Source organism: Rattus norvegicus, chromosome X (assembly GCF_021556685.1).
Source record: "Rattus norvegicus strain SHRSP/BbbUtx chromosome X, alternate assembly SHRSP_T2T, whole genome shotgun sequence".
Taxonomy (NCBI): Eukaryota; Metazoa; Chordata; class Mammalia; order Rodentia; family Muridae; genus Rattus; species Rattus norvegicus.
The window spans coordinates 75,831,078-75,849,732 of NC_141554.1; the positions used below are offsets into that span (position 1 = coordinate 75,831,078).

General features: G+C 46.7%; 1 protein-coding gene and 1 long non-coding RNA gene across 5 annotated transcripts in view; one reads left to right on the forward strand and one right to left on the reverse strand.

Annotated features, from left to right (window-relative positions):
• Positions 1–18,655, forward strand: part of Dmrtc1a (DMRT-like family C1a) — a 30,439-nt gene that overhangs the window by 4,388 nt on the left and 7,396 nt on the right. For 2 of the 4 annotated variants that reach the window (XM_087598924.1, XM_087598923.1), the window contains exon 2: positions 4,044–4,107. The exons of the other annotated variants lie outside the window; for them this stretch is intronic. In XM_087598924.1, the coding sequence (XP_087455050.1) occupies positions 4,044–4,107 (64 nt within the window). The remainder of the gene's footprint in view (positions 1–4,043; positions 4,108–18,655) is intronic. 4 annotated transcript variants of the gene reach the window in all.
• On the reverse strand, positions 822–1,698 carry LOC147998264 (uncharacterized). The gene is made up of 3 exons (XR_015646995.1): positions 1,419–1,698; positions 1,117–1,280; positions 822–968 (listed from the first exon to the last, which is right to left on the reverse strand). It is a non-coding gene; the product is annotated as an uncharacterized LOC147998264 (long non-coding RNA).

Here is an 18,655-nt window from a genome sequence, read left to right on the forward strand (position 1 = left end):
GCGGTTGCGATTTGTAACATGTTCTCCTCCACATGAAATTAAGGGTTCAGTTGTGTTCTATCCTCCCTTGGAGCCTTGTGCTGAGGAAACTGTGTTACACTGAAATTCAAGGTCACCAAGGAGAAGAAAGAAATGCTCACACAGGCAGAAAAACCATGTGTAGTTGGCACAAAGGTTTTCTCTGGCAGGCTGTCTCTCTTGAGGTGTAATGTGTGGACTGGGAAATGTTTGTGAAGAGAGAAGGCTAGAACAGGAACCAGAGAGTCTTTCTAAAAGGGCCACCGACCCCCTGTTCATGAACCCTTCTCCTTGTAATACTCCTGCCTCTACCCCTCCATGACCAATTGATGAATAAGGCCCAGGATTACTCCATATGAGGGTATTTTTGCAATGAAAGGGGGCAAAGACACAAGCGATTCCATCCTTGGTTTTTTGGGAACATGCAGGTGCCCCTTGGGGATCACAGGTGGATCTGTGGGAAATTTCCTGTTGACTGGTCTCTGTGCCTTGAACAGTGATGCTACCATTACTGTGAAAGCAGCAGTGGTTCAAGAGTGTGAGTGAGGGGCTGGGGATTTAGCTCAGTGGTAGAGCGCTTACCTAGGAAGAGCAAGGCCCTGAGTTCGGTCCCCAGCTCCGAAAAAAAGAACCAAAAAAAAAAAAAAAAAGAGTGTGAGTGAGTGGCCTTTCAGAACAAATAAAGACACTAGTTCCTGCCATTTACACTCCTGATGCCCTTAGCGTCACAAATCTGACAGCTCAGTCATTGCATCCGAGGCGAGTATCAGTGTGAAAAGTGAAGAAATTTCACAAAGCCAAAGAACATTTATGCCAGCATTTATTTCGACATCACGGGACAGGATTCTTTGGAGAGCAGGGACCTGAGGTGCCGAAGGTTTTGATCACTGTGCATGGGTCCCTGTCTAGGACTCCCATTGTCCCAGCCTCCGGTTGATCCGCGTCCTCTCCTGCGGCGGAAACAGACAAGACAGGTGGACCCTTATTAGGCCTGCTGGAACTGAGAAGAGGACTCAGGTTCTGTGTAGGGGAGAGCATGGGAGACAGCCTGGCAAGCTGCAAGTGGAGAGAGAGGCAAGGGCTGGCTGGGGTCCTCACCTGAAGAACTTGGACACGCGTGGCAAGGCTCTCTGAAAGCAGCCCCTCCAGGTCCTTCGCAGAGGAGCAGGCTCCCTGGTCTCTCTTGGGCTGTTGGATGAGTTCTCCATGGTGTGAGCATAGACCACACCATCCTGGGAGAAGTGCGTTGGGTTTCTCCTAATCTGAAAGAGAGAGTTGAAGCCGCACTCATTCCCATCATGGCTGCTGTGCACAACCACATTCGCCTACAGTGCTGTGCATTCATACAGCTGTTGGAGATGTGGAGGAAGGAGAAGAGGGGCTACCTGTCCTGTTCATACCTCAGCCTCCCAGGAAGGTCTTCCAGCCCACATACTATGAGATTACCGACCCAGGATGCGGAAAGAAGGGGACAAAAATCATCCTTCCCAGAGTGTCTGTTCTGTCTGGAGGAACTCCTAGGACTCCCTTGCAGTGATCAGTGGAGCTGATTTCTGTTCTCAATTTCTCTGATTGAGTATAAATGCTATGCACGCCCCTTCACAGTGCCTGCCCAGTCTGCCCAGTCTGCCCAGTCTGCCCAGTCTGCGCATGCCCACTCGGCCTGTGTCTAGGCCTGCTCATTCTGCCCCGTCTCTTCCTACCCACCGTGCCCCTTCACAGGGCCTGCCCACTTTGCTCCTCCCCTTGCCTGCCCACAGTGCTCCTTCCTGTGACTGCCCACTCTTCCCTTGCCCATGATTCCTCCCGGCTTCAGTCTGGTACATTCAGCCCCACCAGTGGATACAATTTTGATAAGTGACCTCTTCTATTTTCCTGTGTCTCTCACTTCAAGGTTACTTCCTCCCCTCCCTTCCATTGTATCTTTATCTCCTCCGTGTCCCTCCCTCCCTCCTCTTCCAACTTCACTTTGATTTTCACACCCTCTGTCTCGATCTCTGCCCGTCATCTCCACTGGACCCCGGAAGCCTCAAGACTAGTTCTCTTCCTGAGCAGAGAGACACTCAGTGGTCCCACTGTGAGAAGAAAGCTTGCTTAAATTTTAGCCATACCTCATTTGGGGGGACAGTATTTGATCCTGTGCCCTCAGCAGACTCTCCTGATCCCAGTGTGCACCTACCTGTCAGGTTTCTTGTCTTTGGTTCTTTCAAAAGTTCCGGTCTAGTGTCACTTAAGCAGGGACATTTTATACTGTGTTTCAAGCAGTCAGTGCCATCATAGAGCTCCCGACATAGATCTCTGCGCTGGGTTTCACACACTGAGCTGTGAAATCCTGTAGGTGAAGTCATGAGGGATCATTTGGATGAAGCTGTGCCATTTTGAAGTGCCTCTGTAGCTTCACAATGCGGAGGAAAATGGAGGGTGGCATCTTTGGCCTTTGACTACATGTGCTGTGTGAAGCTATTTGTGGCTATCCGCCATCGCTTGTCTTCGATGGTCCCCATGGGCATCACTACAGAGTTGTAGGTGGACCTGGAGTGGGAGGGAGATTGGGGGAAGAGTTGGAGTGATGCTTGTTGTGGGGCTGTCACTGAAGAGGAAGTTTGCCAGACAAACTCTTTCATTCCAGACAGGCTATCTGTAGTCCCTGAGGTGCTGATCCGAAATCGCCAGGTACATTTTGCCCAATGCTCAGAACTGTCCTGGCCTCCCTTCTGAGGTGAATATGTTTCCTTGTCCTCGCTGTGTCCCTTTCCAGTCCATGTACCCAACTCCCACAAGGTCCCTATGCTAACCAGGAGAAAGGTCCACCTTTTGGTCCAGCAACCATAATAGAACTCCTGGTTCCCTGGCCAGCACTTGTTGCCATGCTGAGCTACCACCAGGGGGCAGAACAAGATGGGAGAGCTGTCGGAGACAGAACCCCTGAGCTCTCTATGATGCAGCTTCTGGACCAGGTTTCCCAGGAGCCCAAATCAGTCATAAGCTAACTGCCCTTGCCAAGATTTTGTCCTGTAAGTTGTTTGAAGACAGGCCCTGCTTGAGAGGCCCTGACATCTGCAGTGACGATGGAGGACTGGCTCCCGTGGGTAGGCCTACTGGTCCATTCCCTTACCAGCATGGCAGTGTGGAAGTTGGCTGCTTAAACAGGATGAGGGAAGTGGTATGTGTCACTGTCTCAAGGTAATGTAACCATGTCAGTCATCTGACAGCAGGGAATCAGAAACAGCAGAAGGTCAGTGTCAGCAACAGGATCTTCTCAGTCTGCCTTGGACTGAATCATGTCTCCTCACAATTTATGTTGCTGTTTTTGACACCTAAACCCAGAGATTATTGGGTTTGGAACCTTAAGTGTGGAATTAAGATGGATCTTAGCCATAAGTGGGAGGCTGACGTACAGGGATTAATGTCATCATGTGAAGAAACAGCAGACAACTTGCTCTGTGTATGCACAAATGCTAGAAGGAGATGCTGTGTGAGGGCTCAGTGAGAAGCAGGCTAAGCTGGGATGCTAGGCAGAAGCCAAGCCTGGACACACTTTGATCTTGTACTTGCCAGTCTGCAGAACCATCAGGAAATAAATCTGTTGTTCTAATCATCTTGTCTTCGGTATTAATTTTATGGAAGTCCACAGAGTGGACCAGTGTGCCCATCCTTGCGATTCTCTGAAGAATGAACCCGGGGTTCCTATGGATAAGTCACAGGTAGCTTGCTCATTGGGACACTGAAACTGGGTGTGAAGCATGGGTGTTTGCCCCTTTGGAATTTTGTGAAGAACAAAAGTTACCTACACTCACCTATTATGATGGGTCCCCGAGATCTTCAGGATGTGGGAGAGGGTGTGGCATGATAGATTCTCCCACTGTGAGTTTGAATGTTTCCTGTAATGTCTGAAATTTCATCGAATTATCAAAATATTACATATGGAAAAAAGAAAGCCATTTGGGGGCAGCCTAGGCTTTACTGGATGCTGTGGGAGAAAAGGGTTAAGGGAAGAATGAGTGCATTCAAGCCTTCTGTTGTAGTGCGTGTTCCAGAGAGGAGAGTCCAGATCCTGTCAGCCCAGAGAAACAACTGGATACATTACAGGTAATTGTTTGTGGGAAGGACTATGTGCATAGGTGGGTCCCAGGAAAGTCTTGTGACTGGCCTACGGCTTCTCAGAAGCTTTTAAAAGGTGGGAGGCCTGTTGCTTATTACAATGCTTACAGATCTATTTGCAGGACACATGGCAATGGGTCCTGTTTAAATCTTGTAATGCTCACATATCGTCCTACTGTACCTTCTTACCAAAGAATACAGGAAAGGTGACAGATTTAAGAGAAGCCCCTCCATGTGATTTCCACCATCACCAGCCCCGTTACTCAGGGTTTTGCAAACATGCATTTACATGCCTCTGTGTGGTTCCAAGGGTACACATGGTTCTGATTTTCCTAGATACAAAAATAGACTCATATTGCACAGAGTAGAAAGAAATTTTTTTAATTTTTTTATTTTAATTTTACCTGACGATCGAGACAACTTACCAGTCATCTCAGAAAGCGATGAGCTGATAAGTTTCAAGACACACGCACAGTATTTGTAACCTAATCCAAGTGCCAACTTTCCTTATGTCCACACGGAGGGACCTTTTCCTAGCCTTTTAGCTTTCAACTTTTAACACGCTTCTGAAGTCACAGAGCCTGTTCTCTAGAAAAAACCTGGAAATACAATTTGGAGCCCCCTATAATGTTAAATTTAAGCATCAATTGACCATGGATGGAAGAATCTCCAGGGAAAATATGTGCACGTGTGAGGTTCAGTTGTTGTTTATTGTCCTTCAGTCTTGATTTTGCTGTTGCTGTCCCTTCAGTTTTGCCACTTTGATGGCTGACATATGAGAAATGTTGAGAAAATGTCCCTTTGACTCAAGCTGAGATCCTGGGGCAGGGTTTAATCTGGGTAGGCAGTACTCAGAGGTGGCCTCCTTACCTGGGCTGGGGTGAGGTCAGTAAAGCCACATGGAGAGCAGAGAGGATCGAAGAAGCTATGGTACCATGAGATTGTCAGCTCAGTCTGGAAACTCTCCAGCCTTGGCGGTTGCCATGGAATCAGGGAAGTTTTGCAGAGGATTAGTTCTCTGGTATGAGTGAGGAGAGGCATTCTATGGTGGAGGGGGCTGTGAGAGGGAGGACTCAAGAGGATCACTACCAGGCAGCTGCAGTGACCTTTGAAACCACAAAGGAGCAGCTGCTGCTGTCTCTACCTTGTGTTTGCAAAATTTAAGCATGGCTACCAGGAGACAACAGAGTTCAGCTTCCTGTAAAGTGGGTACACTGTGTTCTGGGGCAGGTTGCTCAGAAGGGTTTGGCTCTTGAGAAATTTACAGGGAAGGATCTGACTGGTCTGCATTTGGGAGGTCTGTCCTGTGACTTCAGGGTTGATGATGTCCTACAGACCTGTCTGACTGAAGCTATTCAGTCCACCCACATTGTTGCACTGGGCTTTGAAAATTGACCATGTTGGATATGATGAGAGGACCATGTCAGGGTGACAATGTCATTGCAGATGGGTACATGGAGGACAATTCATTGGAGGCAGCCCCTTCTGACACCGATGGCCTTAGGAACCTTGCCACCAGGCTGCCCTGTCCCAGTACCCTGGGATTTGGAATCAAAGTATGTTCAGGTATACAGAAATTCATAGGTCGCTCAATGAAAGATTTCGCTGTACAGAGATGATAGGGAATGGTAGCCATGGAAACAGTTTCACCTTGTTTATTGTCACAGAGATAGAAGGTACCACTGACAAGCGAGCAATCTGAGAACACTATGATTCTAATTAGGGGTGACCTGTGGGTCCTGCCTTGAACCCATGGACGGGGGACAGGACCTAAGGCATAATGAAGCGTCCACCACGAAAAGGACAATTGAGGAGGGTTGTGCCAGTCTGACACTAAAAGCAGTGGCCTTCTGCCAAATCAATTAGGAGTGAGGTGGTATAGCTGGGACATCAAGTTCTGCTGAATGGGGAATGGGAGTCCTCTGTTTGGCTTTCTCTGTGTGCTGTGCAGGGAGAGAGAGGTTAGGGCACCTTATATTGAGGCCTCCACTCCTTTAAATCCCTTCATGGCCTGTTGGTTTTGAGCTGTGATGAGTCTCACCACTTCCTTCGCCTTCTTCTGAGTTGGAGAGTGACATCCTCTCACTAAAGTTTCTACTTCCAGCAGTGTCCTGAAGAGTGGAAAGGAAGAACAGGCATCAGAACCTCATCTCCCCCCTCCTCTGTCTCTCTGTCGCTCTTTCTCTCCCCCTCCTCCCCTATCCTCAAACTCTCTCTAGTACTACCCAGTGTTCATTTGAACATCCTACAGACATTTCTGGATTTCCCAAAAGCCTTCAGTCAGATTGCTCTCCCCCTTCAACTGGGTCTGCCTTCTGCTCTGCGAATGTCTGGGTTCCTGTTGGGGCCAGCAAAAGGGGAGTGTGTAGCCTTTTCCCAGATGCCTCAAGAGTGGGACAGGTCATGAAGGCAAAGCTGTTCCCTAGAGCAGTGTCTGAATATGGGCAATTTTGACAATGGCTCTTCCTGAGGCCACAGGTCAGTGTGCAGCAGGTATGGGGAGAAGAGAACACTGTGTTTGTGTGAGTGGGTGTGTGTAGGGTTGTGTGCACTCATTAGAGCAGAAACAGAAAATGTCCACCAGCCTGCAGTGTTGTAGCAAGAAAGAATGGGTTGGAAAGTGGATTAGAATTGAATGGGAGGAGAAGCAGCAAGGGGAAGTGAGGAAGACTAGAGGATCACATGGGGATAGAGAAAATTTCTGCCATCTGCATCAGCATCACAGACCCATCCTGGTTTCATAAGGCTCTTCCTCTACACATGAAGTTTTTCAAAAGTATCCACACTGATCTGCCCCTCTTTCAGGAGAAGAGTTGCTTTTGTGGTGTGTGCTGGGGAGAACTATTGCCTGCAATTAATTTACAGTCTCACAGACCCAGATTGCAAGTGAACGCCTTGTAAGAGAACGGTGGGTCCAGAGAGGAGCCGGAAGTGCAAAGGCCCCAAGGGAGAGGAGAATTGGAGGTTCTCTTTGTTGAGTGAAGGCAGAGTTCACAGTACTGTGGAGATTCCTGAGGCTGGGGGTGAGACGGAAGGTGTGTGGAAGTGAGGCAAATTCTCTTACAAAATCTTTTCATTTGGAAATGGCTGATAGAGAAGGAAGGCTCCACAAGACTGTTTAGGAATGTTCCCTGGGACTTGTGCAGTATGTATGTTGTGGGGCTTGCTTAATGGACCCTCTTGAGGTCCTGATGGAAAGGCCAAAGTAATGTACATGTGTGTGACTGCACAAGGGGCAGTGCCCAGAGCCTCTCCTCTGTGGCCCGGTGGAGCTGGGATATGCCATTTCACTAGGTCATGGATGGGACTTAATTGTTGTTCCAGCCTGGCTGTGAAAGAAATGAAAGGGTCCCAGCACATTGGAAATGCTTGACAAGTGGCAGATTTAGGGGGCCAGGACCTAAAAAGTAAGTCAAGGACAACAGGCAGATTTCGCCGGACGGAACTGATGGGAGGATTCAGGAGAGACGAGGGTCATGGAGGCCGTGGAAGGAGTGTATTTGGCCTTCTGTCCATACCACATGGCCTCATTCTGTGCACTGATAAGGCCAGCGTTCTCTTCCTCACAGTACCATTGTTTATAGAAATGTATGCTGTCTGATGTGCCTCCCGTCCAGAACAGAGGATTTTGTGTTCCCTACTGGAGAGATATTTTGCCTCCAGATAATGTTTTTAGGACCAGAAGACTCCTGAGTCAGTGGGGAAACTCCTGAGAGGTGAATTTTGGGTAGGAACAAGGTCACCTACCTTAATAGTAAAGCCTACTGCTTCCTAAGTGCCTAGAGGATTCCAGTTGTTGCCACAGTGGCTATTTAAATTGCTGTATATTTAACAAGTCTTGAAGGTCAGTGTCCATTGACTTCACAGAAGCACTAACTCAGGTTAAAGGGCATCATGAAATTTTTCAAGCCACACAGATGACTCACTGCAAACCTGGGACCCCACCCAGGGTCTTACTGAGAAGTGAGCGCATTCTGTGCCTCCCAGGTCACAGGAAACCCTCCCAGGCTGTCTCAGGCCTTCTCCCACTTGTTCACAAGCTGTGGGTATTCCTGTTGTCTTCCCCATTAGTAACTGATCCTTAGCAAATCAGTCCAAGCAGAACAGCTTAAGAGAATGTACACTATTCCTCTGAGAGTTTGGGGAATCAGGGAATCTGCACCCACTTCTCACCCTTTCAGAAACCCCGTTGCATTTGAGGCTTCAGACGCCCAGGGACCATGGGGTCTATTCCATAGGCTTGACTGAAAGCGAACCAACTATTGGCAGGCTCCAGTTCCTAATGGGCAGATGGATGGTGGCCTCAGCTACTTTCTGGCAATTAGACATATACTGCCATGGGCTCCCTGCCAGATGCCCATCTCCACCAGGATTGTGTGCAGTCCCTGCTGCAAAGGGAAGTTTTCCTAAGGATGGAAGGGAAAGCTAAGTCTTGAGATAACCTGCCCTTGAACAGGAAGGCCATAGTTCACATTTTCCAAATCCTCTGGGCTAGAAGCATGGCCTTCTGTTGGGCCCATTTTGGGGCGGGGGCACAAGTGCCCACATGACGTTGTCCTTTGGGGCTCTTCTAGAAGAGTGCTTGCTTACCTCACATGTTTCTCCACAAACTTGAAACATATAGGCAGGACAGGTGGTGGGAGACAATCTGAAGGAAAGATAGCATTGAGTATAGATGGAAGAGTACTCAGCAGCTTCCCAGTACTCAGGGGACGCTTACAGGCAGGGAGCAGCACTTACAGCCACACACAAGTTTGGCAAGCAGTAGGGTGGGCCCTGTTATACTCTGATTTTTTGGCGCATTATTCCCTGGGGTGCTGCACTGGAACACATTCTAAATGTGGAAAACATACAACAAAGGGGATCCCCCATAGCTTCTGTACACATCGTTCCAGAGCCAGATGCTTCATAGTGAGTGGAACCTTGTACGGGAGGCAGTGCCACGAGCTCAACAGATCCATTTGGCAGGATCCCAGTACCCAGGAAGCCAAAATTCCTACTCAAAGCCTCAGCCACAGTCAAACCATTTTTGTGCCTCTGTGGATTTTCTTAGCACCCGAGACAGGTGGGGATCATGCCTGCTGTTATTTATCCGAATTCTCCCAAAAGGCAGAAACACACAGGGTGACACATTGTGCTATAAATAACCAGAGGTGATGAACGACACCTTGTGGTAATGAAACTCTCTCGGGTCGGGGTGGCATTGTAAGTTACTTCTTCCTCTGTGCCCTAGGGTGATTTCTGGGAAAATTTGGCTCCTTCTGACCCAGCTCCATAACCTTCCACCCTCGGTCATCTCACTGAGCACTACAGCTGTCCCTCAGTGCCTGATGGTGACAACCACTTGAAATGAAGTACCAGAAAGCAGTACTATGGTGACCTTCATGTGTTAGTGACTTACTGGCACCTACTGCAAAACATGTAAACCACATACACAGACCGTATGTATACAGTCCTGTGGGCTTGGCCAACAATATTATACAGCCACAATTCAGAAACACACAAATGTTATATACAGAGGATATACATTCCTGTGGCAGGGAGAACAGATTTTATAAAACCACACGACTGAAATGTGCTTAGAAGTTGAGAAACATTGAGAGTAAGGACCTCAGGGCAGCAGACAGAACTTCACCACCTGTTACTCCATGTCTGTGACTCTGTTGCTATCTGAGTTCCTGACTCGTCTTCTTTGGGAAGGAGACCAGAGGAGTAAGTGATCCTCGAGCAAGTAGAGAATTTGTGGCACATGCTAGAGTTGGTGCTTTGAGAGAGGCAGACACTGGCTGGGGTGCTCGCATGGGACACCCCACCACCCATATCATCTATCTAGTGTCTATAGGGGTGCCTCAAGACTCTGGGGAAAGACTGAGCGTCCTTGACCAATAGGACTTATGAAAATGTATTCTGGTGTTGATAAAAGGGCATATTGGGTCTGGGGATACTGTGAGCCCCAGAAATTATCCATGCAAGCCAAAAGCCAGGTGTGGTCACAAATATCTACAATTGCAGGACTCAGAAGGTAGAGGCAGGAAGCCAGAAGCTCAAGTACATAATCGTGATGACTATGCCATCCTGTGTGGGAAACCTTGCCTTGAAACGAAGATAAAGACAGGAAGAAAGAAATAAGGCAGAGGGAGGGAGACCGGTGGATAGAAAGTACAATGTTTCAATCCTTTCCCTAACTCTTCCACATAGGGGTCCAGACCTCAGTCCAATGCTGGGCTGTGAGTATCTGTCTCAATCAGCTGCTACTAGAGCCTCTCAGAAGACAACCATGCTAGGCTTCTGTCTATAAGCACAGCATAGCATCAGTAATATCATCAGGGATTGGTGCCCTCCCGGAGGATAGATCCCAAATTGAGCAGGTCACTGGTTGGTTATTCCTTCAATCTCTGTTCCATTTATATTCCTTCATTTTTTAGACAGGAATATTTTGGAGTCTAAAAATTTGAAGATGGGTTTGTTTCCCCATCCTTCCACTGGGAATCCTGTCTATCTACTGGAGGTGGTCTCTTCAGGTTCCATGTCCACACTATTGAGCATTTCAGCCAAGGTCACCCACATTGAGTTCTGGGATCCTCCCCATCCCAAGTCTCTGGGACTTTCATAAGGCTCCCCAACCTCTCTAACCCCCGTCAACTGCATATTTTCATTCTCCTGGCTCTCTGGAACTCCTTCCTCCTGTCCCTTCGCACCCGGCTTTCTGCCACCTATTTGCCTCTCCCTGCCTGTCTCTCACCCAGCTCCCTTCCTCCCTCTGCCTCGCATGATTATTTTGATCCCTCTTCTAAGTGGGATCAAGCATCCTCAATTGGGCCTTCATTCTTGTTTGACTTCTCAGGGTCTGTGGGTTTTATCATGGGTATTCTGTACTTTCTGTCTAATATCCATTTACCAGTGTATGTATAACCTTCAGGTCATTTGGGATTTGGTTACCTCACTCAGGATGTCATTTTCTCTTTCTATCCACTTGCCAGCAATATTCAAGATGTCTGTGTTTTTAATAGCTGAGTTGCATTCCATTGTGTAGCTGAAACATATTTTCTGTGTCCATACTTCAGTTGAAGGACATCTGGATTGCTTCTACTTTCTGGCCATTGTGAATAAGGCTGCTATGAACACAGTGGAGCAAGTGTCTTTGTGGTAAAGTAAAGCATCTTTTGAGTATGTGCCCAGGAGTGGTATAGCTTGTCCTCAGGTAGAACTATTTCCAGTTTTCCGAGGAACTGTCAGATTGAATTCCAAAGTGGTCGTACCAGCTTGCAATCCCACCAACAATGGAGGAGTGTTTGTCTTGTTTTTGTCCACCGCCTTGGCAGTATGTGTTGTTGCTTGTGGTTTTGATCTCTTACATTCTGATTCGTGTAAGAGGGAATCCATGGGTCACTTGGATTTACATTTCCCTGATGAATAAGGAACTGAAGGGGACGCCAACTCCTTAGGGAGGCCAGTAGTGTCACTCTCCACAACCCCTGGACGCCCCAGAGATTAAGACTCCAATCAAAAAGCAAACACCAGGCTGCTTTGAGGCCCCTGGCACGTTTGTCGCAGAACACTGCCTTGTCTGGCCTCAGTGGGAGAGGATTGCCTAATTCTGTAGAGAGGTGATACCTCAGGAGGGGCGTTGCCCACAACTCCACCTCTCAGAGAGAAAGGGAATTCAGGATTCGGGAAGAATTCTGTGAGGGCTGACCAAGAGGTAGGCACAATTTTGGAAGTATATCAAGAAAATAATCAATTAATAATAAAAAATTAGGAAGCACAATGTGTTAAGCATAGCCAGTCCTTGCCCTGATAATTCTTAGGCCTAGTCATGATACTGCTGGCCTTCACCAAGTGTTAGTTGGGAGCTTTCTGTAGATACAGTGGGTTCAGTTTCGTGATCTGTCTGACTCTGACTTTAACATATCCTAACAGTAGGATCCACCACAGCCAGCCAAGACCTACATCCATTCCACACGGCAGTGAATCTTAAAGATCTGTGTTCCTGTCCCTTTGTGCTAAACAATCAGTCACACTGAATGGAAGCTGACACCACACGTTCTTGAGTTTGCTTATCATGGCGAAGGAAGTGAGATCTATCTACATATCCTTCAATGTTAGGACCCAAACTTTCTGTTGCATGCGGGTGGAGAGCAGCCTCCAGGGAGAGCATTTCTCTGTCTTCATACAGGTACGTCCTGTCTCAGACACAACAGTATGCAGGCTCATTCAGATCTTCCAGAAGTGTCACGTGCATGTGGCATGCAAAAGGAGTTAGTTTCAGGGGTACGAAAAGCCATTCATCTCATTGTGTTTTGAAGGTTGATGTTCTGTTCCCTCTGATGTTTTTATCCCTTTGTCCCTGGCCCTGTTTTTCACAGTCCATTCTGCAGACAAGTCCTTGCTGGCCAAGAACTTGATACATTCTCTGGACTCCTTTGAGCCTTGGGATTCCTCCCTGACTTGCATATCTGTTTCCACTCCTCTCCTCCTTACTCCTCCAAGTCCGTTCTAATCAATAGTTTGTACCCGCACAGTACACCAAGACCCATAATAAACAGGGTTATTGAAAATGGTGTGTATAAATCCTCTAGCTTAAAACTTGGGGAACAAAGAATTTGCACTGTGCGAATTGCAGTTACTAAAACATAACACATTCATGTGTCAGTTGAATATTTCCAGTTTCCAGTTCTATCCTCATGTTGGCGAATTCCGTGAATATACAGAGAGGCTCTTCTTGGTCTCCTGAACATCCATAAGTTCTCCATGTCTAACACCCCAGGTCCACCATGGATCTGTAACCAAACTCCAGGTTTCTCTTCCATGGGTTGGTGGAAGCCAAGAGGTACCACATGGAAACCCACAGGCAGAAACTGTCTCAAAGAGACCCTGTGAATCCTGGACCTGAAAGTCTTCTTCTCCTTGATGTGCTCAACACACCAGTAGGCATTTTGTTTCATAAATGGTGTCTATTCATTTTACACAGAACTGAGTTTCATGCAGACAATATCATGCAAGTATATGAATAACCCACCACAACCACTTCCTCTCACGTTGTTCCCTCCTCACGGATGGCAAGCCCCAAGTTCTTTCTACACTGCTTCTATTCTACTTTGATAGTATCATCTACGTATCTATGATTTTATGTAACTATATAAAACCCGTGATCCTCAGAAGGAAAATACATGCAAGATTTGTTGGCCAGATTGAATTCACTTAAAAATGTACATGGCAATTGCAGAAGAGCAGTGTTACTTACCCACCTGGCTGTGGAGAAATTCATGGCAAACGAATGACTGTCTTAGTGTCAGACCTGAACCTCTGAAATTGCTAGATGCAGATATCACCACAGATGAGGAGTTCCTGTAAAGCCCTGGCCTTCTTTACCAATGAGATCAACAGCAAAGAGCAGCTAATCCACTGACAAGACAGCGTGCAGAATGGGAGAAAATGTTCACTAACTGCATCTGTCAGAAGATCCACATCTAGTGTTGAGTCTTGAAAAAGGCCCCAATCCAGGGGAACTCTCCATGGTACTGGCGTTTGAGCATGCCCTGGCATCGCCTGCAGCAATGTGGGTTAAAAGCTTGCTAGAACATCGTGCTTGTTCCTGAGGTCTTAACACCCGAGACCCATAACATTGGTGTCAGAAGCAGATGCTTGCTTTGTTGTAGCTCTTGTGGAAAGTGTTGTGGATAGTGTAGCTCTTGAACTCATAATGTTCTACCTCAGCATCTGTATCACTGAGGATACAAGCATGGCGCAAGACGGCCAATGCATGGTTCTGATCTGCAGTAGAAGGAGAAAGATTTTTCAGCTGCACGATATGTAACCAACTTTGAAGGAGAGGAATCCTTGATGAACAGTGCTCCGAAGATGATCTACACAAGTGTATAGGGCCAGCTAACCAGCTTTACTCTGTGTTTGAGTGTGTGTGTGTGTGTGTGTGTGTGTGTGTGTGTGTGTGAGAGAGAGAGAGAGAGAGAGAGAGAGAGAGAGAGAGAGAGAGAGAGAGAGAGAGAGATCCAAGTGCTATGCAAGTGCCTGGGCCCATGCCGACTCTTGCCATTGTTAGCTCTGCTCCTCAACTATTTCCTCTCAGCTGTGGATGGACAACACATGCAATATAACCTAAGCCTGGCATTTTGGCACATGCCTGCCATCTCCTTAGAGGAGACTGAGGCTGGAGCAGTGTAAGTTTTAGGATAGCGTGATATCCATCATGAGTTTCATGTCAGTGTCTTAGCTACTTCTGTATTGTTCTGAAGAGACACCATGAGCAAAGCAACTAGCTAAAGAAAGTGGTGTTTGGCTGGGGGTTGTTTACAGACTAAGAAATTGTCATGAAAGTCATGGCCGGAAGCAGAGCAGTAGGCAGATAGACATAGTGCTTAGCAGGCAGGAGACAGCCACGTTGCTGGAGTAGTAGCTGTGAGCTAAGTCTTTGAGAAAGTAAGCATGCAGAGAGGGTGTGAGCCAGTCGCCTGCAATGCTGTGGGCTTTGGAAACCTCAAAGCCACTCCCAGTGACACACATATTAAAACAAGGCCATACCTGCTGGATATAGTGAGAATTTAGGTAAAAAGGAAAAACACTCCCCACTCACAAGGCAATGACCAAGCTAAGCTCTGGAAACTTTCACTGCCAGCTTTCACAGCCCACTGTTGTAAAAACTCCAATCAACTGTCCTTATAACTTTATAAGTGTCTGACTTCCACCACACCCCAAGAGACAAAACATCCCAGAATTGCCCTGAGGATGGGGTGTGCTGGACAGGACCCTGTGTGAGCCTCAAGATGTATGGGGTAGGGGTATCAAGAGATTCACATTGGCCTTGACCATTATTTAGTACCTGCCTCTCCAGGTCCATTCCTCTAACTCAGGTCTTCACTGTAGCCACAAGTGTTGAATGGGTGGAGAGCCATGTCGTCTCAGCTGAGGTGAAAAATTTGTGCCGTCCCTCAGACAACCATTTAGGCAGCACACAATCCTCCAAATGCTAGGTCTCTGTCCTCTAGATACTGTGAATGTTGGTAGGACTTCATGTGGGCATCAAGGTATGATAAATATCAAAAATATAAGGAAGAGACTGAACTCAGTAGCAAAATAAACCCACAGACATCCATGCTTACAAATGGACAAAGGAGCCGGTTGTAGTTGCACATGCCAGTAGCATTTGCTGCAGGAAGCTGAGGCAGGAGGATCACACATGTACAAAGGACCTGATTAGACATTGGTGAAAGGAGATACAAAAGGCCAACAGATATAGACAAAAGTTTTCAGCAATAATCATTAGGGAAACATGAGTGAAATTCAAAGTGAGATGTCGACTCACCTTTGTATTACCATATTGGCAGATTTGGGAATTAGGGTCAACGAGGAGCAAATTCCCCCATTCAGCACAGCAACTATTGAAGAAAACACCATGCACGTATCTCAAAACATTAAAATGTGAACCACTTTGCATTCTAGCTGCACCCAGATTGGTGGTGTGTCCAAAGGAAATACCATTAATCATTGCAAGACTTTCTGCATTCCCATGCCGGGGGAAGAATCACCACCAACACCTGTTTTAGCGATATAAGCTCAATGTCTGTTAGAGGACAAATAGATCACCAGTATAGTTGGATCTGAGTGTGGGGAGGCAAATCCTCCAATTTCAGGCACCTTGGAGGCTGATTCAGAGGGAGGAAGGCTTGCATGTGCTAGAGAGTGAGTGTAAGTACAACGTGCTGAAACGTAGTAGATAACGTCAAATTTCTTCCTACTGTAAAGATGGGCTAGGATATAGCCAAGCAGGACAATGCTTACTTACCATGTGAAAAGTCTAATGTACAAACCACAGCGTCTTTAAAAAATACCCTTTCTCAGACACAGAGTCATATGTGCACACACACACAAAACACCATTTAGCTAGCAATAGAGAGAAATACCGGCAGGGCTTTCAGTTGGCTGTTGTTCACTAACATGGGTGAAGTAGGACTAAGGTGCACCGAGACTTAAAAAAGAAGGATGGGGGCTGGGGATTTAGCTCAGTGGTAGAGCGCTTACCTAGGAAGCGCAAGGCCCTGGGTTCAGTCCCCAGCTCCAAAAAAAAAAGAACCCCCCCAAAAAAACAAAAACAAAAACAAAAACAAAAAAAGAAGGATGTGTTTCCTGCTTTCTCAGAGGTAAAGTGAGAGGCCAGTGGTTGCCATCGTCTGGGAGGTACAGGTGGCCAATGGGAAGAGGCCCGTTGACAGACACACACTTATTTTTTGTATAAGAATATAATGTAGACTTCGGTGCTCATGGTTAAGAGTATTCATAGCTGAAGATTGTATAGGTGCTGTATATGCTCTATGAAGTACGTAATAAATAGGCTGTGTTAGCTGTTTGTAACTTTTAAAACACATCGAAATTGTCTACTATTTGGTTCCATTATGATACAACATTGCAAGTTTAAATCTGTATCAAACACTTACATTCAGCATATATTTAAGACTTCCCTGTGCCCTTGAAACCAGCAAGGTAGAAATCCTGAGTGTTTTCACCACAAAGGAATAATGGTTACTCTGGGCGACGACTGATGTGCTTTTTAGCTTGATGGTAGTCATTTCACAATGTTTCATATACTTTTAAATCCTAATTGCATACAATTTTTATTTTGAGCTTTGTTTTGAGAACGCTGGGGTGAACACATGCATACAGCTATGAGATCCCAGGGTTAAAACTCCACATGCTCTGGGCCTGAGAAGAGCCAACACTTACACTGGACCGTGTCCTGGGTCCTGGCTTAGAACAAACGTTTAATTGGTGAGTGTACAAGAATCACTTGTGAGAGCCCAGGGTGACTGACGAAAGTATCTTCTCCTGTGAAGTTGCGACTCTGTAGCTGTGTACAGAGCAGGAGGCAAGAGACAGGCTTGTCAGCACCTAGAGCAGTCGTTCTCAACCTTCCAAATGCAGTGATACCCCAACAAAATATTATTTCATTGTCACTTCAGAACTTAAGTTTCTACTGTTGTGAGTCGTAGTAAAAATATCTGATGTTCAGGATATCAATATGCAACCCCCATGGGGGTTGAGAACCAATGGCTGAGAACCATTGTCCTAGAAGGACTTGGATAGGTGATTGGAGCAAGGGTGAGATCAGTGGCAGAGGTACATCATTTGGGAGACAAAAATGTCCTGATATTGCTGAATGACACCAGTGAGTGTCTTGTGGTCAGTGGGGAGATTGTACTTCTGTGGCCATCGTAAACTTGAGTCTAGTGAGTGCTGGGCAGAGGGGTATGGAATGGGAGGAGGAGCATTTGCGAGGGCTCCTCATAGTTCAATCCAGCTGCGTTTGTCCTACCTGAGTCCTAGTGTCTCTACTGAGTCCAACCACATTTCACGAAATATTTCAATAGACATCCAGTGTTTAATCTCTCTCTCTCTCTCTCTCTCTCTCTCTCTCTCTCTCTCTCACACACACACACACACACACACACACACACACACACACACACACACACACACAGAGGAAGACAGTCACTCACATGAACACGCATAGGTTTATAAAGTAAGATCGCATAAACACCGGGCAGACTACCTGTGTGCTGGGAATTGAAAATTCTATGCTTCTTTTGGGATGGTGGACCTCAGGTTCAACTATGACTTGATACGTTATGGTATAGTGCTCAACCTCCCAACTGAGGTTGGACTGATTTAGTTACCTTTTTGTCAACGTGACATAAGCTAGGGTCATCTGGCAGGAGGAAAGCTCAGTTGGGGAAATCTTTGTGTCAGACTGGCATGCATATGTTCTTGATTAACCAGTGATGGTGGAAAGCCCAGTCTACTGGGGCAGGGCTGTCCCTAGGCCAGTGGCCTTGTGTTATATAAGAAAATAGGCTGAACGAGCCAAGAAAACTAGGCAGTAATCAGCCTTGCTCTATAAACTCTGCTTCAGTTCCTGCCTTGAGTTCCTGTCTTCCTCGGTCACTTAAGAGTAGGACCCTAAATTGTGGGATGAAACAGGCCCTTTCCTACCCAGATAGCTTTAGGTCCATGGTGTTATTCACAACAATAGGAAACCAGCTATCATAGGGCCCGAGTGAGTAGACTGATGACTGTTGGGGACAGATGACGCTCAGAGCATCAAATGTGCCATAGACAGAATGTATCTAAGTCACTGGGATGAACAAAGTGGTAATGACCAGCCTTCACTGTGGATCTGACTGTATTGTGAATCAACTGGGAGACATAACTCCGCATATGTCTGTGAAGATATTTCTGGAACCACTGTCCTGAGGAGAGGTGGACGGTTTATGAGTGTGGACCATGTCCTTACATGGACTGTGTTTCAGGGTTCAATAAAAGGGGAAATAGAAATCCCAGTGTCCCCTGCTCAATGAGGTTCATTTTTCCCAGTTGTGAAAACTGGGAAAGTTTCCTGCTCCTGCCACAGTGAATTCTGCTTACACACTCTCCTCCAGGATGAATTGTACCTTCTTAAAATAATTATTTATTTCAAGTATATGAAATGCTGCAGATGTCCTCAGACAAACTAGAAGAGGGCTCTGAG